At 40.5% G+C, this 26,128-nt stretch overlaps 2 protein-coding genes across 3 annotated transcripts in view; one reads left to right on the forward strand and one right to left on the reverse strand.

Annotated features, from left to right (window-relative positions):
- Window positions 1-16,463, forward strand: part of AKT3 (AKT serine/threonine kinase 3) — a 160,967-nt gene extending 144,504 nt beyond the window's left edge. For both annotated transcript variants that reach the window (XM_082049701.1, XM_082049702.1), the window contains exons 13-14: window positions 8,057-8,159; window positions 10,675-16,463. In XM_082049701.1, coding sequence (XP_081905827.1) covers window positions 8,057-8,159; window positions 10,675-10,760 — 189 coding nt within the window. In that variant the 3' untranslated portion in view covers window positions 10,761-16,463. The remainder of the gene's footprint in view (window positions 1-8,056; window positions 8,160-10,674) is intronic.
- Window positions 16,464-16,970: 507 nt separating this feature from the next.
- SDCCAG8 (SHH signaling and ciliogenesis regulator SDCCAG8) overlaps window positions 16,971-26,128 on the reverse strand; it is a 110,757-nt gene continuing 101,599 nt past the window's right edge. The window contains exons 17-19 of the mRNA XM_082049700.1: window positions 24,274-24,400; window positions 22,260-22,342; window positions 16,971-17,319 (exon numbers count right to left, since the gene is read on the reverse strand). Coding sequence (XP_081905826.1) covers window positions 22,292-22,342; window positions 24,274-24,400 — 178 coding nt within the window. The 3' untranslated portion in view covers window positions 16,971-17,319; window positions 22,260-22,291. The remainder of the gene's footprint in view (window positions 17,320-22,259; window positions 22,343-24,273; window positions 24,401-26,128) is intronic.

The following is a 26,128-nucleotide window of genomic DNA, read 5'->3' on the forward strand; positions in this document are numbered from 1 at the left end:
AAATAAATAATCAGAGTAAGTGTATTAATTTAGTTACTTTGTGAGGTCAACCACTGGTTGGTTATGTAAGGACATTGTTGAGAAACACTGTGAGGATAAAAGCTAAAAATACAAGTTGAGGACCTTTCTGGAGTTTAAAAAAACCCCACTAAAATTGATTTGATTTCTATGTGGTAGGAGTGGGTGAGAAAGAAAAAGCTGTTACATTTCTCTTGCTCTGTTGAAAAAGCTTTCTTGATTAGCTTACATTAGAAATAGAGCTCTCAATTCAATACTGTGTTCAACATCATATTTAGTTAAGAAAGTATGGATACTCTTACATTTTTAAGCATAAGCTTTGAGTTTTTCCAAATCAACATGGTAAGTGTTTTTCAGTCAATATCTTATTGTGAGCTATTAAAATAAAAGGAGGTATTTTCCAGGTATAAAAATCTATCTATCTATCTATCTATCTATCTATCTATCTATCTATCTATCTATCTATCTATCTATCTATCAAAATATAAATATATAAATGCAAGTATTTTGCTTTTATGTTCAAGGAGGTGGATGTAGCTTATTGGAGTATCATAACCGGAGAAATTGCAGTCATTCATTGTTTACTCTGCCCATTGTGGCTTTGCCAGTAAAAAATCAATTGAATTTCTTCAGTTGAACAGTTAGCTTCAAGGATCATAGGAATTGCTTTTGGGCAGTATTGGCACACAATGGGTTCTTTATGGAAACATAAGTCATGAAAATGACTTCTGACAGTACGTTTTTCTGTTTATTTGAAAAAATGGTTTTGTTCATATTACAAAGCCATTTGTCTGGTTGGTTAAAATATCTGGTTGCTCCTTCTGCACGCAGAGTCTTATCTATTGTGAAGTGTGCAGGATAAGACTGTGCTCTGAAAGATAAACTTAAAACAAAATAATAAGGTCAATGAACTTCCACTGAGTATGTTTGTTAGAATTCTTATATGAATCTTTTTGAGGTTTTGGTATTCTAAAATAACTCAGGAGGAAGGTGCATCAAGCAAGTTTGATTTTCAAATAGATCTATTCTATGCTTGCTTCTGTTGCTGTTATTAGTAGTGTAGCTGTAGTCTTTAGTAGTAGGGTCACTTGATGAAATTGATAGTTGATATAATTATTTGCATAGTAAAAATATTTCACAGTATTCTTGCCTGAGGTTTATGCACCATGAAACTGTAATTTCCTGGCTACATTTCAGGAGTGTGTTTCTGTTAGCAATGAAAGAACTGAAGTTCACATTCAGAGTAATGGAAACCAAATAATAATGGGTATTCCAGTATTTGCTGAACGGTAGTTTTGTACATGTGCTCACTAAGCTCCTGTGCCACTAATTTTATTAGTTTTACCACAGAATAAGTACACCTCTGTACTTACTATGTTATCACTTTACTGGTGTGATTAGAGAGAGAATTATATATCTGTAAACTCTGAGTAGTTCATGCAACAACAGTAGCTCTGTCAGTTCAAATGGATCCAAATGGTCAAATGGAATTATTAGCTCTCTGATACTGCTAACTAATTAAACTAATTTGGTACTACACCATGATAATAAAATGTTGTATGGCACACTGGGGCAGAGAAGGTCGTTGCCTTTAAATGAAAAATGTATAGTAGTTAGCATTTGTGATCAGATGTATTTATTTTTGGCAGAAAAGCCATGAGGGCATATGAAAGAGAGCAGCCTGTGCCAGGTTCTTCCTGTGATCATCTCACCCCTGATGAGTTTTTATCTCTGTGCCTGAGTAGGAGAAATTGAATAGCTTGGCAAACTCTGAAGACTTCAAAAGCCCATATACTTCTAAATAAAATATTTGTTTTATTTTTAGCTAGAATCAGGAAGCCTTTTGAAATTCCTGTTACTCATTTAAGAATTGTATAAGCATACTTTTATATGGGTTGCAGAAATAAGTTGTTGGATGTTCTGTCTAGGGTCTTCCATTGAACAAAAACCACCTGGGCATTAAGTTAAAGGTAGGAATTTGGGTATGTCTTTAGGCTTGCAGCTTGGAACACTCAGGTAGCCTCAGGTGAAAGGAGAGCCAGACCTTTCAGCAAAGCCTGGGTTTCCTCCTGCATGTAATACAGATGAAAGAAGGAGAATGTATGGGCTGAGATACATATATGTGCTCCTGATTTCTGCTAATACATCCGATTCTTCCTGAAGCAAATGAGAGGGTGCTAACAAAGATATTTGTTGGTACTGGGGAGGGAGCAGGGGTGTGTGACTGTGCTGCACCCTTCACCTGTACCACCTGTGCTTTCCTTAGAGCTCAACGGCAGAATGATGAAAGCCCCTGTTTGAAGCCCTGGGTTCAGGCCTGGCAAAATCTGCAATATCACTATGATCTCAAGTGTACCTTTAAGTACTTTTATGTATCAGAATTTAAAGGACAGGGCAGGAGGGAAATAGGAAACCACCAACATCTGGTTTTAGGTCATTGCTTTTTGAGTCATACTATTTTTGTATAGTAATTTGCAGTGCAACTAAGCCTGTAGAAATGACCCTTGTTATTTGCTTTTATGTTGTTGTTGTGCAAAGCAGTAAAAAGATCAGAAAACTGCTAACCACTGTGATATTTTCATAGTGTTTCAAGCGCTCCTTTAAACTGTATGGGCAGACATAGTGGTTGGTTGCCACTGCTTCCCCAGCTTCTTGATTTTACAGGAAGGAAAAATGTACATCAGTCTGATTCTTAAACTTGTTGCTGCAATCCTGGGGGTTGTGTTTTTTCTCTGTCTGTTCTATCATATCGCTTGGAAAACAGAGTTTGTTGGTGGGCAAAACTCTCTGCTAAAGCCTGCCTTCCTGTGGATCTGGGCTGTGTGTCCTTCCACCGCCGAAATCCCAGCTCTTCCTCCTCCCCCTGCCCAGGACCACCAGATGCAGTGTCCCGCCAGGGTACACGGGCATTTCCAGCTCCTGGCTGTTTTGCCATTGCTGTCTGTGCTTCAGTGGAAACCCTGTTTTTTTTCCTCTTCTATTCAGTAAACTGGAGTCAGAAATTCTGTGGGACGTGTGTCTGTGCCTCGTCTTTCTGTCATGGTGTGTTCGCCCAGCCATTCGGAGTTTGTTAGGGAAAGACGTATAGGCTGACAGAGTGTGCAATCTCAGCAGCTCCTGTTTCCTTTGGTAACTGAGTTAATATCAGAAAAAGGACAAAAACCATATTGTTAGTGAAGGAAAAATCAGTATTTTAAAGGACATACCTATTTTAAATTAAAATATTGTTGTTGGGGATCTAATATTGAAAGACTGAATTAAGGTTTTGTGTTGTTAGTATCTCTGCACCATTTTTAGGGTCACCAAGCATTTGCTTTGATGGGAACTTAAAAAATGTATGAATGAGGGAACATGCATTAACAGATACACATCCGAAAAATGTTAAATGTTGAGACAAGCTTAGCTAATGTACTTTTAAAGTGTTCTATTGTGGTATTTTGTAAGTTAAGGAATTTCAGTTTATGTGAAAATAGACTATTTACTTGGAATGTCATTTAGTAAGTTACCTAGTTTACTAATATACTTTTTTTTTCAAGTTGAGAAGTCTGTTTATGAATTGTGACATTTTCAGCCCTTCCAGCTGAGCATGCTTGTCATGAAATACAAAGGTGTATTTCAGTGATGTGACCCTGTTCTCTTTTCACAGTATTATTTAATTTTTCCACCACTCTGATTTGGCTGATCTGGCTCCTCTGTTTGATTCTTGAAAGTAACAACTTTGCTGTTTTGGTTCTCCAGGAATGTTTAAAGGAGATGAAAGTTTGATTTCTGGACATCAAATCATTAATGTTTAATTAACTTTCATAGTCAGAAAGAACTGTAACATTTGACACAGTTTTTGATGTATGTCAGACTTGAATAATAAACCAGATGGAAACTGTTGAAATAACAGCATATGATGATAATATGTTATTGAAATATCTGGTTTGTAGTTGTTTTTAAAATTAATTTTCAAAATACATAAGCTGTGACAAAAGATAATTCATCTCATACATTGTAATTTATTAATAAAGAAGAGGCGTACATTTTGGGATGCAGCAGTGATTGTTTTTAATTGGACACCTTGGAATGTCATACCGAAGCTGAACCATAAGTAAGATTCAAATAGTTATTCCTTATGAATAAAACCTGAAACTGCACAGCAGTGTTCACTCTTCAGAATTTATATGATCCGTAAAGAATTAGTGTATTTGGAAGTTTTGAGATTATAATCTAATTTATATTATAACCTAGCTTATCTAAATGAGTAATTCAGTGGGGGTGGTGTATAGCTGCTCCTCTTATTCCTTTCACACTTCATCTCAGAGAACTATTCATCTGAAGTCTGTTGGTGGATGAGATTCTTATGGTAGTGTTAATTTTGAGTTCATTGGAATTAAAATTCCCTGTAAATTAAAAGAAGGCGGCAGATCAGATTGATGTTCTTAAGCATCATATTTTTCATTTGGCAGATCGGGTGCATCACAGTTACTTTGAAGTAGCCTCAGCCACTTCCTATACAACGAGACAAATGATTCCTGTCAGATTATCTTTGAGCAAATAATGTTACTTATTTTCTCTCATACTGGAGTATTTGTGTAGTTGTTCAGGAAGCGTGAGAAAGCTCCAGGTGTAGGACAGAGCCTGTCTGTCTGTCCCTGTGTGACTGTAACACTCAGGTGCTGTACCTGCCCCTTTCCTTCCCCCGAGAGACGGGTGGCAAGTTTCCCGGGTCTCGAACTGTGGAAGAACAGTGGTGTTTCTCACACACTGCTCTCGATGGATGCCAAATGAAATGCCATTCACTGCAGATAATAAAGACACGATGAATTTGATACTCCTTCTGCTGTCATTTCTAACACCAAGCCTTGGAAATGACCGGGGCAGATTCAGCTTGACAGATGGGTGTGAAATTGGATTTTTGTCTTGAACATCAACTCTTACAGTCAGTGAACTCATGCTGAGTTTAGACTTTTGTTTATTTGTTCACATATATATATATATATATACACACACACATATGTGTGCGTGCAGGTAATGCACAAACACAGAAAAAGTGTATTTCTTGTCCTTGGAGTAAATGGCTGGGTGCTGAAGGGGCAGTCTCCTGTATGGTTTGAGTGTGTTCTGCTTAAATTTGCACAGCCCGCTAGAGGAGGAAAATCATCCCATACTAAAGCTTGGCTGCCTGGACTGAGCAGCATGATTTTCATGCAGACTGACAGGTCCTGTGCTTAACAAAAGCTCATCTTACTCCTTTTGGACCGGGTTACTGGGTGCGCCTTGTGGTGCTCACTTCACTCCTGGACTTTCTGCCTTCTCAGGTCAGAAGCGGGGAAAAGCTGTGGCGGTGGCAGCTGGGTACCAGTTCCTTGTGGCACCAAATACGAGATGCCACTGCCTGTAGAGAGACATCTTCATGTTGTGATCATCAGCCCTGTAGTTAATGTCGGGTTGTTTGTTCTTTGCCATTTCGCCTCAACTTCAGCCTCCATTGTGATGTATGGAGAAGCTTCTGAGTTCTTATTCTATCCTTGTTCAATCTAAGTGGTTTTCTCTGCAGCAGTTCTGCCTTATTTGTCTTTCTAACAGTTTCATTACAGCAGAAAGTTGCTGAGATTTTGCTTTCTGTTTTTAAATAAAATCTAACAATTAATGAACAAAGGTGGCACTCCTCCAGAAAGATGATTGCCAAGTTTCTGTAGCATGGCCTGGCATGTTGGTGACATGGCTTACAAAATCTGTCTCGAATGCTGTGTCTCCAGTTTCCTGAATGTGGTGTTGAAGCACCATGTCCTTCGGCGTACACTTGTGCACCTCATTTATACCACACTCTGTGCTTCTGCTTTGTCTGAAAGGTTGTTAGGAAAGGATGATGTTAGGAAAGGATGATGTTATGAAAGGATTTCTTACTGTGTTTTCTCCTGGAGGTGGTGCCTGACCTCTGTGTGCCAGTCCCTCATTTCTTGACTAGAATTCTGCAGGAACCAGTACATTATTTTAGAGGTTCTCCCGTCAGAATTGGGAGCGTCTCCCAACAATCATATGAAGGTCAGAGAAGGAATTTCCTTGGGCTGTTACTGAAGATTTGGAGCAGATAAAATAGAACTGTTAGTATATTCTCAAAAGGGCAAATAAACTGTTGCAGGGAGAAAGAGTCAATTTGCTGAAGGAAGGGTAGTGCTGAAAGACTTGTAGATGTATCCTGGGAGGGATGCCGGCAGAATCGGGTGCCACGGCCAAAGAACCACTGGTGTTCTGGTGTGGTTCTCATATTGCAAGGAACAGTGAAGGGATTTTTCTCCGGCTAACAAGGCTTTCACATTACCAGTTGTCAGTGTATTATATCACATGTGAGAAGGATAAAAAAGAAAAGAATTGGATGGCAGTTTTCAACCTGGATTTGGAAACAATGGGAATTTGTGTGTGCATTTGTAACAGTCATAAAAATGGAGAAATATCTTCTGTGTGCACCTACAGATGCTTTAGTTTAGGGTTATTTTTGCTGTTGTCATGCTGTTTAAGTGCTCTCTTTATGCACTGTACCACATTTTAATCTGTTATGCCTCATTCCAAACTGTAAAGTATTAGGAATTAATAAGTTTCTGGATAGAGATCTACAGTGAAGAAATGTTGTTGAAAGCCTTCTTTCTTTGGCTGGTTGTGCAGCACTTATACAGTGTAGTCCTCATAGAGCACGCTAACTCTTTTGGGTTTTGGGTGGCTGTATTTGTGGATCACGTAGTCTCCTTTGGTTAGCACTGAGATGCAGAGCTGCTTCTGGCATTCACCAGTTCATGCAGATCTCTCCAAGCTGTACAAACAAACAAACAAACAAAATCTTGTGCATCAAACATAGTAAAATAATGAAGACTCTTACTATTGCAAAAAGTTTGCAATGTACATTGTGTATCGTAAATCATGTCTAGTGCATTGAACTTGCTGAGGGAGGTGGTTTAACAGCAGTTGCACTTCCTTTGCTGTGGGGTAGATTTGGTCTTGGTGTTCTGGAGTTGAGGAGAGAAATAACATGAAATTAGTGAAAACCACATGCAAGCTCTGATAATATCAGTGAGCCATAACGTTACCTCTTCTATAGAAAGGGAAATTGATACACTGTCATCAGGGTGTGTGTTTTAAATTGCATGTGAGGAGATAACACCAAGGGGCTCCAAGGTACAAACCAAAACATTGTCATCCTCCCCGCCTTCATTTCCAGTATCATATGAGCTAAATTGCTGTATCATTTGGGCTGGCACCATGCAGTGGGATATTCCGTACTGAACATGCCTTCCCATTAAAACCTTTGGGCTGTAGGCTGTTGTTCTGGGGGAGAAGGTAGGTAGCAAGGCTGGTGCAAAAGAGAGGTGGGGAGGTCCTGGCTGTGAGCAAACGCTGGTGATTAGCTGTTGGGAAATACCACACTGCTCTCTGAGAGCAGTAGGCAGGATTAGATCCAGCAACTCACTTAAGCATGAACTGGCCTTTTTCAAATGTAAAATCTATTTTCACACTCATGTAATTTCTTCTAAAGGTAAGTTCGGATGAAGACCTTAACCCTGAAATAAAATAAAAATACTATTATTACTACTACTACTACTACTACTACTACTACTACTACTACTACTACTACTACTACTAAAAAAGCATTGTGCCTACTGTGCTCTCTGTGAAGTCCTTTTTGCCTTGGCTGTTTGTACCACCCAGTTCTGGTGAAGTACCTCGAGTTGCCTTTGCCTGACACCTGGGCGGGTAATCAGAATGGCCTGAAGAGTTTCTAGGTAATTATCTTTATGCAGCTCAATTTATCTGCAAGTCATGTGAGAGTGATACTTGGAATTTAGCTGTGTTGTGCTATTAGCCAGGTTGTGAACTAGTGTTTTTGGGATCGATTCTAATGTCTTCTGTCTCTTACTAGAAGTTAGAGATTCAGCTGCCTATCCACAGACTTACTCATTTGATCTGGGGTTGTAGGGAAAAAGAACTTATTTGTTTTCCTGGTAGTAATTTGTCTGGCTTCAGATAGAGTAATTTCATTTTGTTTCTTGGTCCCTTTCAGCTTGTACCTCCTTTTAAACCTCAAGTGACATCTGAGACAGACACCAGGTATTTTGATGAAGAATTTACAGCTCAGACTATTACAATAACACCGCCTGAAAAATGTAAGTCAGAAATTACGCATAAGCATAGCTTAAAAATAATCAGCTTGTAATAAAACACTGTGTAAGGTTTTTTCTATTTGAATGCAAAAGCTATTCTGTTACTAGTAAAAATCTTCATATGGAAGTGTGTACAAGTAACTCTCAATGACAATGTTATTTTAAAGAAGGAATCATTACAAAACTTAGAATATATGTTTGGTCTGTTTTGTTTCTTTTGTGTGTGTTTTGTTTTGGTTTTGAATAACAGAAAACAGCAGCTTCAAATGTGTGCTAGCTGGTGGTTAAGGTCTCAGTCCAGCAACGTACTTGAGACACGGACCCTGCTTTAAGCACGTGGACATGGCTAGTGGTTTCCGTAGGTTGTCTCAGTTTAGTGAATTAGGCCTATTTTAAAATACTTTGAAGACCAAAAGAAGAAACAAAACAAAACAAAACCCCACAGCTATTTACCAGAGGCAAGTGGATGTCTCTTGTGTAGATATCAATTACTTGAAAATGAAATGTTCTATCAGGTCCTGTGCTTCAACAGAGCTCTTAAATAAGTTATTAATATAGATATAACTGCTGCACTGGGCCTTGCGCAAGTTTTCTTTGTTGAAGTGAATGCAATTTTACCACAGCTTGTGTTTTTCTCATCTTCTGCTACACACAGAAGAATCATTATCTGATCGGCCAAGCTAGGGCTTAGCAGAGTTATTTACCGAAGCAGAGCAGTTACAGCCTTGCTGCTGAGTTCTCGAATGAATTTCCTTTCTAAGAAGTGAGATTTTTTATTTTTATTTGGGGAATGGGGAAGGAGGATCACAAAGGTAGACAATGAAGGCTATAGCTAAGGCTGATTACCCATTCATAGACCCACATAACATTTTGGTGTGTTAGGATTCCTGGGTTGAGCTGCAGTTTTCTATTGGTGTACTGATCTGGAGTATTTGCTGGATTTTGCATTTGTAGTGTTTGAACATAGTCATTTAAGTCATTTTATGTCTTCCTGCTGTTCCCATCCTGCTGCTTCGCATCCCTCTTGAGAAGCATTTGTCTATATTTGTAATTTGAACAAATTTTGCTAAAATTTGGGTTGACTTGGAGTCTATTGATTCAAAATCATGAATTCATGATCTCTTGATACTCCACATCTACGATGCCAGTGGCTCATCCATCAAAGGCTGAAGCCATATACAATATGTGGCTGCTGCCAGGGCTTCAGCTTTGCATTTATTGAGAAATGGGAAACCGCTGCCTTTTTTAGTGAAATGCAGTGGTTCAAGGACCACACAGGGTTTTCCCATTTCTGTGTATTGCAACAGGAAATGATTTTTAATTATTTTTCTTTTAAAATCTAAAAGTAATTGTATTATCTAGAAGGTGGTATCACCTCTGCATGATGTGGTATGCAAAAGGGAGGTTAAAATGGGTTTTAGGGCTAGAAGGTTGGTAACTGTGTTTCAGAAAGTTACTGCTGAACCGGAGATCTTTTGAAGTTGTGGAAATAAATACTTTTTGTAACATTAAGGCCAGTTATTTAGATATCAAAGTGTTACAAATCACGCTGAAGTGAATATTGAAACTATATCTTGTATCTACAGTAATCAAACTGCTAGCGAAACAAACAAGCTCTGTACATTAACCTCGTTTAACAGCATAAAAGCAAAATTTTATTTGAAATTACAGTAACTGAGAGGCACTGTTGAAGTTAAGCAGCCGAATCATAGCAAGTGCTCAGACCTGCATTAACTCTGACTTTTATATGTAGAGTGTATGAAGATACAAAAGATACATAATTCTGAAAGGTTCCCTGTTAATACATTATTAGAATAACAGTTTCAATAGGATTCTTTAAGGATAGGCACTGTTAAAAAAGTCCATGTGAGAATGTAGATCCAAGTTCTCAGAGTTAGGTAACATCTGGTGCCTCGTTTCCATTGGCGCTGCAGGAATTATGTAAATAAAAATACTTATGAATTTAGCTTAGTCCATGTTCCCTCTGATCCCAGTAAATACTGTAAAAATAAATAGTTTACTAAAAAACAGTATGTAAGAATTGAAACACATAGAACCTGCATGAAACGTTCATTTTGTAGCTGTTTTTTTCCTTTTAGCCCCCTTCAAAATGAAGGAATATTTAAATTTATCTACAGTGAGATGATAATTTCCTGAACTCAGCTTAAGAAACGCTGAAACCTGTCTGCTTCAGTCAGCGATCGGCTTCTGTGTTACCAGGAGGTAGAATGTGCTGGCATGTTTTGATTAGCCTAGAACGGGTAGCAATGACTGAAGTTCTCAGGTGATAGTCATGATAAAACAAACTTACCAACCCACCCTGAAATAAATGGTGACCTATTGAAAGTATTTCCTTTCAGTGACATTGTTCTACTGGATGACCATATGTGAATAAAGCCTTACTTTAACTTGAGCCTTTAGCTTCAGCATTGAACCCTGAAAGGTGTACCGCATATCAGGTGAATAATAAAATTTTGTTGCAAATATAATGATATTTTGAACTTCTCCCTTAATGCAGATGACGAGGATGGTATGGACTGCATGGACAATGAGAGGCGGCCGCATTTCCCCCAGTTTTCCTATTCTGCAAGTGGACGAGAATAACTTTTCTGTTCTGCTGCTTCACTGTCATCTTAGGTTTATCACTGAAAATGATTCCTGAACATCACCACCAGTACTAGATACTATCTAAGATAGCAGGGGCACTTTCAGAGACCGTTCCAAATTGAACAAATTTCTTTCCCAAACCTGCCTAAAATCCAGTTTGGTTTTGCATGAAATATGAGATTTTTTTTTTCTACTACGCTCTCCTGCTGTTGCTGCTGCCCACGGTCTCAGTGTAATAGCAACGTTGAGAAGTTACTAACAGTTTCTTTGAAGGCAGATGACTTGACTTCAGCATTGTACACTTTGTGCACAAGTAGTCATCTATTTTTCCTCACAGTGGAGGCTAAACAAAAAATGTGTTGGTCCAGCTTATCTTCTTCCAGAAGATGAATCAAAATTGTAATTAGTCTAAAAAGACTAGTCTATAACATTTTCTAGCATCTGGTTGTGCTGGTTAGAACAAGGAAACATAGGGGTGGTGATGTACATATGCAAGGTTTTTGTTAGGCATATCATTACTTGAAGCAGGTCTCTGTCATTAACATCTGGCTGGAATTTGTTTGGGAAATGTTTGAGAGAAGGACTTAAACTGTTGATATATATAAATATATATATATATTATTTTTTAATTACTGTTGGATACTACATAAGAAGCAGAAGGGCTGGGCTCACCCAGCCTGCCACTTAGAACTTCCAGGTTCATGTGCAATCATGGAGAATCTAACATTACACATGCAAGAAATGAAGGCATAAAAGCAGCAGTTGAAGTTGTTTAAGGGGTCTTATAATTTGCACCAGATAACATCTTTCTCATGCTTTTCTTTTTCTTTCGTGATATACATCACCTCTGATGGCTGAAGAATGTAGACAGGCGTAATGGTATTGCTTTTCACCAAAATGTGTGCACCAAGGTAAACAGGTGTTTGCCTTACTCGTTTTTATTTTGAGTTTGTGAATTAGCTTTTTCTCCAGGTGTTTAACTCTGAAGATTTTTTTTTTTTTGTTATACTGCAGTAGTATTTATTTTTAGAGATAAGGATTGTATGTGTCATGTTTGCAAATGCTGCTACATCTTAGATAGAACAGGCTTAGAGCAGGTAATTTTGTAATATATGGAAGGACTGTACAAGCTGAAGGGAATAATGCACTTTTCTCCCATGTGGAAATTTTAACAAGGCTCTGAAATTGTACATACTGCTTAGAATCAGATTTTTGTGAATGAAATACTGTCTTTTAATTGTTTGGCAATGGAGGTGACGAATTCCAGCTTCATGTGCCAAAGGGTTAAAAACAGACTAAAAAGCTACATCTTGTGCCCTATTGAGGATAAACGTAAGAGCCTGATGGCACAATAGACAATTGCTGTTCTAAATGAAGGAAATGCATTTGAACAACGAGATCACAGTGATTACAAGAAAAGCACTTTATTTTAATAGATAAAACAGTAAATTTCTGGGATCAGCCATTCTCAAGCAAGGTTTGCCCTCAACAAAAAGTGTCCCGAAACCCAGCATGTTACGTATAACCGTGGTACCTGATTGACTGAATTTAAAACATCACAAGAAACGCTCCACTGATAAGAAAACGTCTTTCCATTTCAGAAGATCTGTATCTAACAGAACACGTGCATAAACTTTAGCTTGGATCTTCAGCAATGATAATCTCGATAATAAACCCTTTGGTGCTAGGAGCCGGGGCACGACGCGGTGCCGTGCCCGCGCGCACGCGCCCTTGCTAACGCCGTCTGAAAGCCCCGAATCCATGGGATTATCATGCGAAGTATCTTTGCGCTCGGATGGTGTCAGCTCCCGCCAAGACTGTGATAGCGCTGGGCACGGGGGGTCGTGCCGTGGGAGCGAGCAGCTGGGTCTGCACGGAGCTGTGCTCCCACGCGGCTGCCGTGGCCTCTCCACGGGGGAAGCTGAGTGCCCGAGCACGAAGCCCACTGCTGGCAGTGCCTGTGCTGGGACAGTCGAGGGGTAGGTGGACATTTTAGCAAGGCAGCTAAAGACACAGACTAATTTAGACAATTTTTCATGTTTTGTGTGTTATCTTTAGTAATGGATGGATAATCAGTCAGGAATATATCATGATGTATATTGTAACTATATAGGATCTTGTTCTGTCTCTGTGTAACACTAAACACATGTGTAGAGTATCCCTCTTTGGAGAGAGAGGAGCACAGCAGGTGTGTGGCAGGTCTGTTGTGCACCGGTGGGGCCAGGGGTGTCTACGCTGACATGGCGAGTGAGGGACTGAAATAACTGAGTACTTCACAGACGGGCATTAACTAGTTCTCTGCAAAGGCCTCGTACTTACAGACTTAAACTATGGTGATACAAAATCTGTGTTATATGCCTGTGTTTTTTCTCCCCTATGTTTTCAGCTTGTGATAGCAATAAGTTTCTTGCCACAGGGCACCTCTGGCCACCGACCAACAGGTGCCGTGCCTCTGGCCAGCCGCTCCTCACCTGCAGGAGAAACCCTGTGGCTGCTCACCATCGCCTAGCTAGGTAGAATGCAGTTTGCAGTAGATATCTGTCAGTGAATTATTTGAAAACCTTTTAAGGCTTCACTTCGCATTGTACTGTCCGCCTTCCAAAACGTCATTGAGCACGTTTATGCTACAGAGAGAGTCAGTGGCCACTTTGTGCTGCCAGGGTTGGGGATTCTCTCTCTTACCAGTGTTAGACGAAAGACAAGTGGGCAAGCGGTGCTGAGAGGAACGTTTGAAGAAGTTCTTTTGCTGTTTGTGGTTGTGGTTGGATTTGGCCAGGAGGTGGTGGCTGGTTACCTGGGCGAGCCTTCCGAGCACAGTACATTTCAGACTCTGACTCCAGCTTGTACTGACTTCCATGCCATGTGTGTGCCCTTGTACTGCAGCCATCTCGGAGGAAATAGGTCATTTCTCTTTGGATTCTGGCAGTTTTGCACACAGCTTCGCTTTCCACACTAATCCATCTCCCAGTACATTCCTGTCGCTTAAAGAACGTTTATTCCAGTATTGTTTTACATTCTTTTCCATCTTTACTTGCAGCTTCTTCAAGCTGACTGTTCTTGCAGGGGCCATGTGCTTCTCCTAGAGTACAAAAGTAAGGTCTTTCCTTACTAACTGCAGGGTCTATATATTACACCTCAATGTACACACTTTGCTGCTACTGTTTGTACTGTCTACAGTAGAATTTCCTTATCTTGCTCCTGGTAGTGCATTACAGGCAAGCATGAAATGTAAAGTATTTATTTAAATAAAAACCTCTAAATTGGTAATTGAATTACCTCCCTGTAGCTTTAGAGTTTGTGACATTTCTTGACCTTGCTAGTTCTTTCATTAGATCCATGCAAGATCTAGTCATATGGTTAAGGATATTAAGCAGACACGACTATGAACCCAAGAAACCGGATTACTGTTGGTCATACTTAAACTGTTTATTTCCTTAAGTATATGACCCACAAGGATGTGAAATAACTACAAGAAACTGTTTTTGTACACTGTACATCCTTAGTATTTTTACACATATATGATAGGGATGCACATTATTTTCCTTCGTACAGACAGCTTAAATAAAGCACTATGTCAATCTGCTACTTCTGTGTTTTTTAATGCTAATTTGTTCTGGAGGTTTGTAAATATATATATATGTTCAAGCTTGCCACAAAGGACGTATTTTTTTATATCTGCACATTACTATTAAATATCTTAGAGGATAAAATTCCTACTTTGTTCTGTGTCAGAGAAAGAAAAAGTGAAATGAGAAGGCTATATTGCAGATGATTACAAAAGATTTCTCAAGTTTTGGGTTAAATATTTACTTCATATTTTAAAGTAATTTTATATAGGTTAGATGTTTCAATCCTGAAATGCACAAAGAATTTACTTAATTTCTTCTTACAAGAAAATGTACATCGTTATTTTTTTATCACTGTGTATATAATGATCTGTGCATGTTTAGTTACAAGTTTTATTTGCTGTGAAGTCCTAGTGATAACTGTAACTTGCTGTGACTTATTTCAAATACTGGGTGATCAGTTTCAGCTTGTAAATTATTAAGTTACAGTATTGTCAAAAAAAAAAAAAAGCTTTTATGACTAAGCAAGATGTATCTGTGCTTTGGACCAAGGCTATTTCCATACAGGTGGTTTGTGTTAACTCTACGAGATGTATGTCACTTGTAAAAGTAAATTTGGGTTACACTTTTAAAGTAATGATTACACAGGGCTACGTTCCTGTCAGAACACCCACGATTTAAGTGATTTGTCATCTACTGAAATTCATAGCCTCACAGCCCCTAGTCAGGAGAGGAAAAACGGGAAGGTGAGATTCACAGGGCACCTCCTGGTGGGACTCTTTGAAGCCTGCAAGCTGGTCCAGGCCTGTTTGAACCAGCAAACTGGGCTGAGCGTCCCTAAAGGAGGTGGTCAGCCGGGGTTTAGCTCAGTTCTTGAGCTCTTGGACACGAATGCTTCCCTGGGGTAGAGGTGCTCCAGCCAGCTCTTAGCTTTTTCTTTTTTTTTTTTTTTTTTCCTTTCCCACATTTTAGCAGGAAAGAGCAGGAGGCAGCCGGCCATGGGTGCGGTGATATGCAGAGATGAGGGACCAGGATGTGGCAGCAGCAGGACTGTCTGCTCAGGCTGCACCTGTGTTGCAGGATCAGCTCTGGCTGTAGACCTGGGCTTGCCTGCCCTAGATTGTCTGGTCTGACACTTGTGGACTTTGTACAACTAAGCTTTTTGTGCCTATGTAGAAGGTGGGAGTGGGAGGGTAGAACATGTAACAGGTAGACCTGGTGCTGTCTTGTGCTTAATGAAGTAGAGTAGCTGCTGCAGAGAAATTGATTCCTTCTAGTCTCCCAGCAACATAACAAATTGAGTCTGTGCCTGGGATGAGTATGAAAACCTCCTCCAGGTGCATACTCTCACAGCCCAGGATGTGTTGTTGAACTCAAACATGTGTGGACACGGATGGCTGGCAGCAGTGCTCTGCCCACAGCCACCAAAGCCACCTGCTAGGTGAGGTAGGTCTAGAAAGGTTGAGGGTCCGGCTGTGCCTCAGGCCAGGGCAGGGCAGCTCCAGGGTCTTAGTGAAGCCTCAGTGTTGGGACTGGGTGCCCTGGTTCCTGTGTGCATGTAGCCTATGGGCATTTTCTTCTATTTAAGCACAGATCTATACTGTGAAATAAATAAATAAATAAATAAAAAGCTTGCATATTCCTACGCTTATAAATATATATTCTTACCTGTGCAACCATCTATAAAGTGGTACCGCATATAAAAATTGTCAACTTAATTACGGTGGAGAACCCAGAGTTTGACTAGGGAGGGTTTATCTTCATCAGGCTTTCTCATCCCTGAAGACCTGAGGCCATTTTAAGCATGTTTATTGTCATATTGGTGAAGCAGTTGAGGGAGGAGCTCAGATGTGTTTGGCAGTTTCATATGGCAGGAAATGAAATAGGAAGGCCAAACCACTTTGATGTAAGGGCTGTACACTAATAATTCTTAAAATACAAGGGAAGGAAAGATTGTGTCCCACAGCAAATGGTAACTTACTGCATGTGGTATTACTCCTATTTTTGTTACATTTTATGTTCTTGCTGGCTGAGGAGGCTTGATTGAAGAGGAACCGGTCTTTGTGCTTTTTTCTTATATGATTACTTTATCCTACACCAGTTAATAAAAGATTGGGCTAAATTCTTTCTGAAACAGGTTGGTATTTGGAAAGTAACTTCTAAAACACAAGTACACGGTCAACCAGAAAAAAAAAAGCACCCTCCAACTTTATCTTCCAAATGTTTTTAGTTCAATAATTCAAAGCCAGGGACGGCTAAATGCTGGTGGAACAGTCTCGCATGACTTGAGTGTTGAGAGCCAGGCACCCCTCCTACAGCTCAGCCTTCCCTAAGGGTTCCTTTGCCTTTACCCACTGAATGTTTTGAAGGGAAACCTGGCCCATGGAGATTCTTCTACAATGTATGGAACATTTCTCAGTCATTCTTACACTTTTCTGATGGCTAAGTAGTTGTTGGGACTCTTACTTTTGTATAAAAAGTGACAAATAGCCTGTAAAAATAAAGTTCCCAGGTAGATTCTGGTAATGAGTTTATAAAGAGGAGTGCAGTTGCGCTTGTGCAGGACTTACACACAGTCTCCTTGTCCCTCCTCCCCCTGCACATGCTTTCACTTGACTTCAAAAGGACAGAACCAGGAGGAAAAAAAAAAATCAAATTAACTTTATTGGTGTTTGTCTGTAAATAAGGCATCTATGTTCAATTATAAAAATAGATAAAAACATTTTATAAAAAATTGTACAAATTATTAATTAAGTCCACACTACGTAATAGCTGTTAAAACTAGCTTACAAGCATAGCCTTTTCAGGAAAATTTCAGCTTTCTACCTAGGAAGTTTGTTAGGCTGGTAACGCTTCAAAATATTTATGATTCTGTGGTTAAAAACAAATAGAAACCAGTTGAAATTAGCCAGGAAGTGTGCCTGTTTTCTGCAGAGGTGGCTTAGGTGAACCTCAGACAAGCCCAAGTTTCAGCCGGGGGCAGAGCAGACCTGAAAGATAAAAGATAGAGACAAGCATAGAAGTCAGTTGTCTGTATGGGGTTGCTGGTGGTTCTTATTTGTGTCACTTCAGCCTGCGGGCGGGTTCTTAGAAGAGAAATACAGAACCGGCTGAGGCTGTGGTAATGCGATGTAAACAAGTGCTGCTGTCCTCGCCTCTGGCTGAGATCAGGAGTCGTACAGGTAGCAAGAACAAGAGCTATTTGATTTCCGAGAAACAGGATCTCCATGTGCTTTAGACATGGCTCGTGTTTAGCAGTAAATAACTGAGCTCTTGTTTTGGGGCACGTCTAAGATCCTGCCCCTTCCCCTTTCCAGGAAGGAGGCCGCAGGTTTGTGCCAGTGAGTGTTTACTGTGAATTGTGTGGCGTGTGCTCGGGGTGGGCGGCTGCAGCAAAACAGGAGTCTGCTGCCCGGGGCTGGTAGGAAACCTCTGGTGGGAAGGCTAATTCCCAGGTTCGAAGCTCTTGCATAGCTATTGTTTGTGCTTCCTCAGCAGCACTTCCGGACTTAATTAAGAGCGAGACATCAAACGGTATTGGAGCTGGGGGAGCTATCTAGAATTAAGCCACTGGAGTTCTAAAATTTGAATTTAAGAGATGTAAATGACCTCAGAAATAAAAATAAACTTTATACTTTGGCTGGTTTTGCATTAGAGGACTAAAGGATTTTGCTTATTTTTTTTTCCCCCTTATTGGCAAAGCAATTAGGGCTGAGATAAAAACGTAGAATTTATGAAGCTGCAGTTCATTAAAGAATTAATTAGAAACAATAACATGGTACTTTTCCCCCAAAATACATGCACCAACACCAACTGCTACAGTTGTGTCTGCAGCCAGTGCAAGGAGAAGTGAACTAGAGCCACAGAAAGCCTTGGGGCTTATACATTCCCTGTCACTGATGGGTTAGGGACAGCCAAGGGACACCAACTCCACACTGCAGGTCACCCCCAGCATTACAGCCAGAAATGAAAAAGGCAACCCCCCCCTTCCCCCAAACACTCAGCTCCTGAAAAGTTTCCTGGCACTTGGTGCTGTTGCAGGTGTCCCAGGACATCCCCAACCAGCCCATTCACCTGCTGGGCCACTGTCCCGCGGGCCCAGCTGGGAGCCCAGCACGTTCACCCGCTGCCCCCACCTCACTACTCCCGTGAGCGTGCCCAGCTGTACCCCAGGGAGAGATTCTCCTCCTTTTTAGGCACCCTTTTCCAGACAGTAGCATTTCATACACCCAAACTCCAAAACATTTCTACTGTCACTTTTCTTGTCACCTCCAACCACAAAAAGCCTTTCATTAGCCCTGCCTGGAGACATGTAATGCAAGTGGATACCAATACTTCCACCCCAAAGCCTCGGGGTGTCTACGTGTCTTTTGTCACCACAGTTACCCAGTGCTGATGCTTTGTGAGATGCTGAGCCTCAGCTTGATTGACAGAGTGGGCATTTCTCCACCTGACTACAGCCTGGTCTCAACTGCTTTAAAAAGAAAGCACACATACTGGCAAAGTCTCTGTGTCCCCCACCATACCACAGCCTTCATGCTAAAGCAGTCAGCTGAGACCTGCAGTTCCCTGACTAAAAGAACACAAATCTTTCAATCCTGATGTCCAGGTAACTGGCAAATGAGTTGGTCACTGGATAGTCAGGGGCAGGGGCCTTCCCCCTCTTAAAGTTTCTGCTCCTCCCAGCAGTACGTTGACAGTCAGTGAGCAGATCTCTGCAGCACAAATTGCCCAGGTTCCTCCCAATACTCTCTCCCTTCAGTGGCATCTGTTTTAACTGGGTGGGTGGGTATTCTTAGAGGTACGGGTTGGAGGTTTTTGTAGGAGAAGAACCACGGACCTCTGAATGGTTTAACTACTGTTAACTACACTCTGAACAGAGGGAGTGGAGCCACTAGCTGCCGCTTTGGTTAGAAAACACTTATGTGCCCCAGTCCTCATTTACACAGCTGCAAACCCAATGTGGAGCTCTCAGGAGGGCCAAGCTCAGCTCCAGAGCTGCTCCCCAGCTTTGCCTGCTGGCCAGACACCACGCAGGAGGTACGGACCTCCTACAGCTCCAGATCCACAAACTCCAAAGAGCGAAATACTGGGTGATGCAGCACTTGAAGTGTTGTGTCAGGGCAGTCAGACATCAAGCAGCGTTCTACCTGTATCCATTCCTGTCATAGTTTAACTCACCTCTTCTGACTACAGCCCATCACGAAGCAATGAAGACTTTCCTTTCACATGCTTAAAACAAACAAAAACTCAGCTACCAGCCCCCATCTGTGGAATGTCACTGGCTGTCACAAACACTCAAAAAGGGCACTGATTTTGTGTATTTAGATGTTACTAAACCAGCCAAACAAACTCAAACCAACCAAACAAAAAAACACCTCTCCCCAGTACCCTAAGCAGTCTTCAGGTCTCCTGAAGAACAGTTGAGGGCTGCATAAGGATCAGCCTGAATCACTTCTGACATCTAAGATGGACAAGCTACTTGTTTTGGGGACATAAAATTCCCCTTCTGTAACATATAATGAAAAAAAAAAAAACAAATGAGCAAACAGGGCACTTCGGAGAATGCCAAGCACTGCATATGCTGCTGCAACCTCACTGCAAATTCATACTAATATTAGAAACCCACCACTCAGGAACAGCTATAATTCTGTCCATACCTCCCACTCAGTGACCAGCTGGGCAAGGGGGGGAATACAATGACAGGTGAGTATATTTTAACTTCTTTTTAGAAGAATGGCAGTCTGTTCACAGACATGCTCCCTGTGCAAATGACATCTGTATTGAGGGAGGAGATGGTTTTAGTGGCTCGGCCCTACGGAGAGCACAGGTTCCTGCCAGGGAAGGGCTGGCTTGCAGGAGATCTTCAGGGAGAGGCAGAGCAGCAGTGCAGAGTGACAGCCCTGCTTGGAGGCCACCCCCAAGGGCCAAATCCTGTCCCGCTGCTCAGGAGGCTCAGCTGCCCAGCAACCCCTCCCGCAGCCAGGGCCTGCGAGAGGATGAGAAACAAATAGTTATTTCTGTCAAAGGCAGATCCTGCAAGTGAGGAGCATCCCAGCTTTCAGAAACCTACCGAGCGGGCAGCACTGAGGCCTCTAGTGATCTCAGTTCAGATGTTTGTTTGCACATTTGTATTCAGTGCCTGTATAGGAGGGGGCCTAAGAATCTCCTGTCTCCCGACTTGGAGTCAGCTGCAGTGTAACAGAGACTTTCAAAGGTAGAAACTCAGAGCTTTAATCTTTCCAAAACTTTCAAATCAAGAGGTGTAAATCTCATAATTAAACTTTCGACCACCTTTATGTGAACCTGAACATGTTATGCTGCATACACAGAATCACAGAATGTTAGGGATCGGAAGGGACCTCAAAAGATCATCTAGTCCAATCGCTCCGCCGGAGCAGGAACGCCTAGGTGAGGTTACACAGGAATGTATCAGACTCCACAACCCCCCTGGGCAACCTGTTCCAGTGCTCTGTTACCCTCACTGAGAAGAAGTTTCTTCTCAAATATAAGTGGAACCTCCTATGTTCCAGTTTGAACTCATTACCCCTTGTCCTATCATCGGTTGTCACGGAGAAGAGCCTGGCTCCATCCTCCTGACACTCACCCTTCATATATTTGTAAACATTAATAAGTTCACCCCTCAGTCTCCTCCAAGCTAAAGAGCCCCAGCTCCCTCAGCCTTTCCTCATAAGGAAGATGCTCCACTCCCTTCACCATCCTTGTTACCCTGCACTATTAAATATTAGTGCCACCAATTAAATATTAGTGTAATGGCCCAATACACAGCCCATGCTGCAAGGTCAGGCCACATCATCATACTGGCCCTTTTTAGTTCTATGAAAGTGAAAATTGCAGTGTGAACATCATCATGTTGTAGGCAGGTGGTTATTCTGAAAGAATACTGAATGCCTTGCAGTAATATAGCAGATTTAACATTATTATTTTAAAAGTATGTAATTCACTGCTGAGAATGAGAACAATGTTTCTAAAAACGGTGGTACTTGTTTTGGCTACTCCTTCAACAAGGATGCTAAAAAGCCTTTTAACTCAGGCTGCCTGTAAGGGAGTTCAGCATCTAGCAGGATCGAGTATTTCTTTTATGACAACTTTTTTCACTCAATTAAAACCCAGAATTTTCCTTATAGTGTCAAATGAGTTTTCCATGAAAAACAGCAAACACTAATACTAGAAATAAAAATTGCAGTGGAAGTAACCTGAGTTTTGAAAACAACTTTGTTTCACCTTTTATTTTTTTTTCTCTAGGTCAGCTAGATTAAAATAAATTATGCAAATTTAAAATCTGTGACTTTTAATTTAAAGCTAAACCTCCAAAAAGTAACTCTTACAAGGCAATGGGAACAGCTATAACTATGTAGCGGTACTATAACTCCAACAACACTGTTCCAAATACAATTATTTACGTAATGTTGCCTTCAACATGACACTAAGTTTTATGATTTATTACAGAACAAACTCTAGCCTTTTTGAAGAAATAGAGAGGATTCTGCTTCTTTAGAAGGAAAATACTATATAGCAAGCAACAAAACTAACCAATGCCAAATCAAAAGACAAACACCCAGGGATTATCCAGTCCAAAATATATATATGGTAAAATCTGAGTTCTTCTAGAAGTTCCCACCTTGCTAAGAGTTGTATGTCCACCTTTCCCTCCAATTTAAATAATTAAGTTTTTTTTTTTTTAATCAATACTGTCAGGCAAATCTGTCTTTGCTGTGGAGTGCTTGTCCTAAATTTTTAAGTGCTTAAAAAAAAACCAAACACAAAAAGCTCCAAAAATCTAAAACCCAAAAATGTTTCACTTTCTTCTCCCTTTTGTTTTGAAGTGTTTGCCAGATTCAACCCACATCTGCAAATAGTTTTACTCTCCCCCCACCCTCTATATATAGGATATGGAAAAAATACCTACTTCTGCTCATTCCTCTTTATCCATCCAGGTTTTTACTTTATTCCATCTGTGTCCTGTTTGAGATCTGCATCCCATTTTTTCTCCTGAAATATGCAACCACAGTTACTAGTGGCTTATGTTCCAAGATACAACAGCACATTTAGGTTAGCATACTTTAAATAATTTTTAAAAGATAAGTTATGATTGGTTTCTCCCTCTTCCCCTCATCCCCTCCCTCCAAAAAAAAAAAAAAAAAGATTATAAAGGAGAACTGTTGAACAATGCAGTAAAATGTGGAACATTGATCAACACAGATTGCACAATTTTTCTTTATATATTCCTGCACTAACTATATACACCTTCCTCTAGTTAAAATCTCCCACTTCCAGTGAACTGTTGTGCAGTTTGCTTAAACCAATTGTCGGATATTTCAGAGAGCAATTTTGAGCTGAATTCCAATTCCCCGAGAACTACCGTTGCTTTAAATGGCTGCAAATAGATTTTTAGGACACATTTTGTAATAATATTTTTATATTATTCCTCTCTTCTGAGTGTTCTCAAGTTAAAAAGTATCCTCTGGAGCACAGTTAACTTGTAATGAACATAAAGAAGGAAGCTGTTGCCATTCAAGTCTTGATAGCAGTATAATATCTGAGTGATTTTTTTTCCTCCTTTGTATCATTTTTGTACTTCTGCCCAACTTCATGAAAGCACGCTCATTTCCAGATAAAATAAATTATCAATAACAAAATCCCTGGGGACCACGTAAAGTCTGTTCACATTACCAAGAGTGCTTCCCCTCAAGCAGAAATTTTCATTTTATTTTCTGAACAACCCCCTTCTTAAACTGTCTTCTAGAAAGGGCACTATGGTTGCCCTGAAATTTGCCAACAGTTACTAAAGGCTGATAATCTTACACTATCTTGAGCTACCGAGTTTGTCTACTACAAGAGGAAATCCCGTAAAACCAAACACACTGAGGTGATTACAGGCGTAACAAAAGTATGGATCTTATTCTCCTAGGTTAAACATCTACTAAATTCCACAGGCAAAAAGCCTGCAAAAATAGTATGATTTAAATATTTTAAAGTTCTACAACTATTAATGCTCTGTTTACTGCTCGGTGTGCTACTGCACTGAATGTCATTGTTACCTTGTTAACAAAACTTTTTATCTTGGGCAAACTCACTAGTTTGCAAGTTCGAAAAAACATCATGCTATGGTTGAAATAGTTCCTTTTCTTAGTCACAAAAGAGTTTGATTATTGGTAGTTTTACCAAAAACCTCATTTTGTGCTTGTTAGTTCTCCTTTTTCTGGAACAAGTAAAAGAAAGACAACGGAAAAAAACAAACCACATAGCCCTCTCCCTTATTTCCAAAGCACCAACCGACTTAAGAACAGTGGCCGAAGAAAAAAAGCAACAACAGCTCCTGAGAAGCCAGAGCTTCCTGAGAGCGCTGGAGGGAAAAGCCAGTCCTGCCAGAGATGCCGTGCAGCGAGAGGTGCGCAGGCAGACGGGTTCACATTCACCAGCTCACACTGAGCTGAGTGCTCATGGAGCAGCAGGAAAGAGAAATGACTTAAAAAGAAGGAGGGGAAAAAAAAAGAAAATCACAAGGTGGTAGGGGGACTTACGTCTGACCAATGTCAGCCAAAAGCTCAAAGAAATGATCAACTTCAAGCTACTGTTTGAACGTTAATGCTCTTAAAGATCAGATTCCCCTTTTCTCTGAAAAAGGAACGCAAAATCTTATGATAAGAAAGTTGGGAACTGTCACCAAGAATAACTTCTGCTGTTATACTGTCACTTCAAAACACTTCCTTCATTTAGTTTAGGTTTAAGTGAGACTCAGATCCAGCTACCAGTCTCCTTCCAATTGCATGAATTTTTATTTAAATTTTTTCATAAGGTAATGCCTTATTTAAAACAACAAGAGTAACAAAACCCAACAGCTGAAAGGAGAATGCTGGCAGATTTCTCTGCTAAAGCTGCAGAATATTCCCCTCAGACTTCCTTTTCTTTTGGCACCGTACCTGTGTTCGCAGAAACTGCACCTCTTCTGTAAGCAGCTGCTTCTCTTTGAAGAGCTGATTCTGTTTGTTGAGCAACTCCACTAACTGCTGGGCAGTGGCCTGGCAGTGCTTGTCAAGCTGCTGTAACCTGGAAAAAAATAGATAAAAGGGTTGCAGAGCATCTGATGTTGGAGTTCACAGTAGGAGCTTTGATGTTTGCACTGGCGGGTGCAGCTCCCAGATGACAGAGCTTGGTCTGGTGCTTGGGCTGAGACTCAAGTATTACTCCTAGGATGGGCATTCAATGTATTTTATCTTCACACTTTAAACGAGCACTTTTAAAGGTTTTCACTTCTAATTTAGAAACCTTCTCCTGACATGACAGTGAATTTGCTTTGCCATTAAGCGACATCAGCAAAAACCGCAGGATTGCATCCCGATACCTGTCACTAAGCAAGCAGCACACGCTGTCCCTGCTTCAATAATCATCTTCCAGAAACACACCCGCTAGCCCAGATTGCAAATCCAAATACCACAACCCCCTGACAAACTGGGCCTAAAGTGGCCAAACCTTTTGTTTTCTGTCTGCTGCTCTACACAACCTGGTTAACGTCCAAAACTCATTACCGAGCACAACACTTATTTCAAGAAAGCTTTGTGTTAATCACATATGTCAGCGTAGATCCTTTAATAGTGTAAGGGAGATTCCTGGGGAAGGATGTGAAGAGCCCATCACTCCAAAGGTCTTAATCAGGGGCTGAAGCATCAAGAGAACAAGCTGGCAGGTATCAGAAGGAGCATGTAGAGGCCTTTTGCTTACACTTGGAAAACAAGTGCCCCAGTTGGGACAACATTGCTGCAGACAGGGCAACCGCACTTCTTTAATCGCAAAACCTGCTGTGGCTTGTTATGTCCCCAGTGACTGTTTATTACTCCTATCTCAAAAAATTTAAAAAGTCTGCTTGGGACCTGTAGCAAGGGATGTAAACACAAGTTAACTAGAAATTGTGGTTTTACATAAAATGCATTTTGCTCTTTAAATTGAAGCATTTTTAATTAGAAGTAATTTAGGATAACTTAGAAGCTTCTTGTCTTTAAATAACAGTATTCTAGAGAAAAACCTACACATCTAAACACTATGCACTTAGGGAATATGAACGAACTCTGTTTTTGTGAAGGTTAGTTCTGATCTAAACTTTGTACTTACTTTTGTAATCTATTTCTCGCTGAACATATTGAAATACAGCTTCAGCTGAACAAGCTTTTTAGGTTGTATCTCTCATACAGGCTGTGTTTCTAATGGAATTAGTGCTACGCTTACAATAAGACGTGATTTCTGAATCTTTCTACTTTCAGCTCCATGTGGTAGCTTTGACTTGTACAGCTGTCATAGCTAAGCTAATCACTCTGAATATTCACATTCTTAATCAGGATTGTTCAAATAACTGCATTAGTAAACACCCCTAAATTTCTTGATAAAAAGCTAGTAAACTCTAGCTGAAACAAAATTGCCAAAATCTATGTCAAAACCAGTATTTACTGATCTGTATCCACTGGATAACTTCCTTGTAATTGAACTGCAAGGATCATGTAGCAAAGACTGAATGCCCATATTCCAGTATCCTGTTACTCTGCTAACATATCCTTGCAAAAGGGATTTGAGGACCATCTCCTGGGAATCAGAACAAAACTACTAAGTGCAGATAGCTGCAAACAGCGACAGCTGGTTGGAAACTTCCAACGAAGCAAACAAAACCATTCATTTATGATAGCACAGGGTACTCTACTACATAGACGCTTAGATGCTCTCTGTCTAATTTCACATTCCCTGTACCTTCCAAACTATACCAGGTTGGTATAGGAACTGTTTATGCTT

This window comes from Streptopelia decaocto, assembly GCF_964273445.1.
Source record: "Streptopelia decaocto genome assembly, chromosome: 3".
Classification (NCBI taxonomy): Eukaryota; Metazoa; Chordata; class Aves; order Columbiformes; family Columbidae; genus Streptopelia; species Streptopelia decaocto.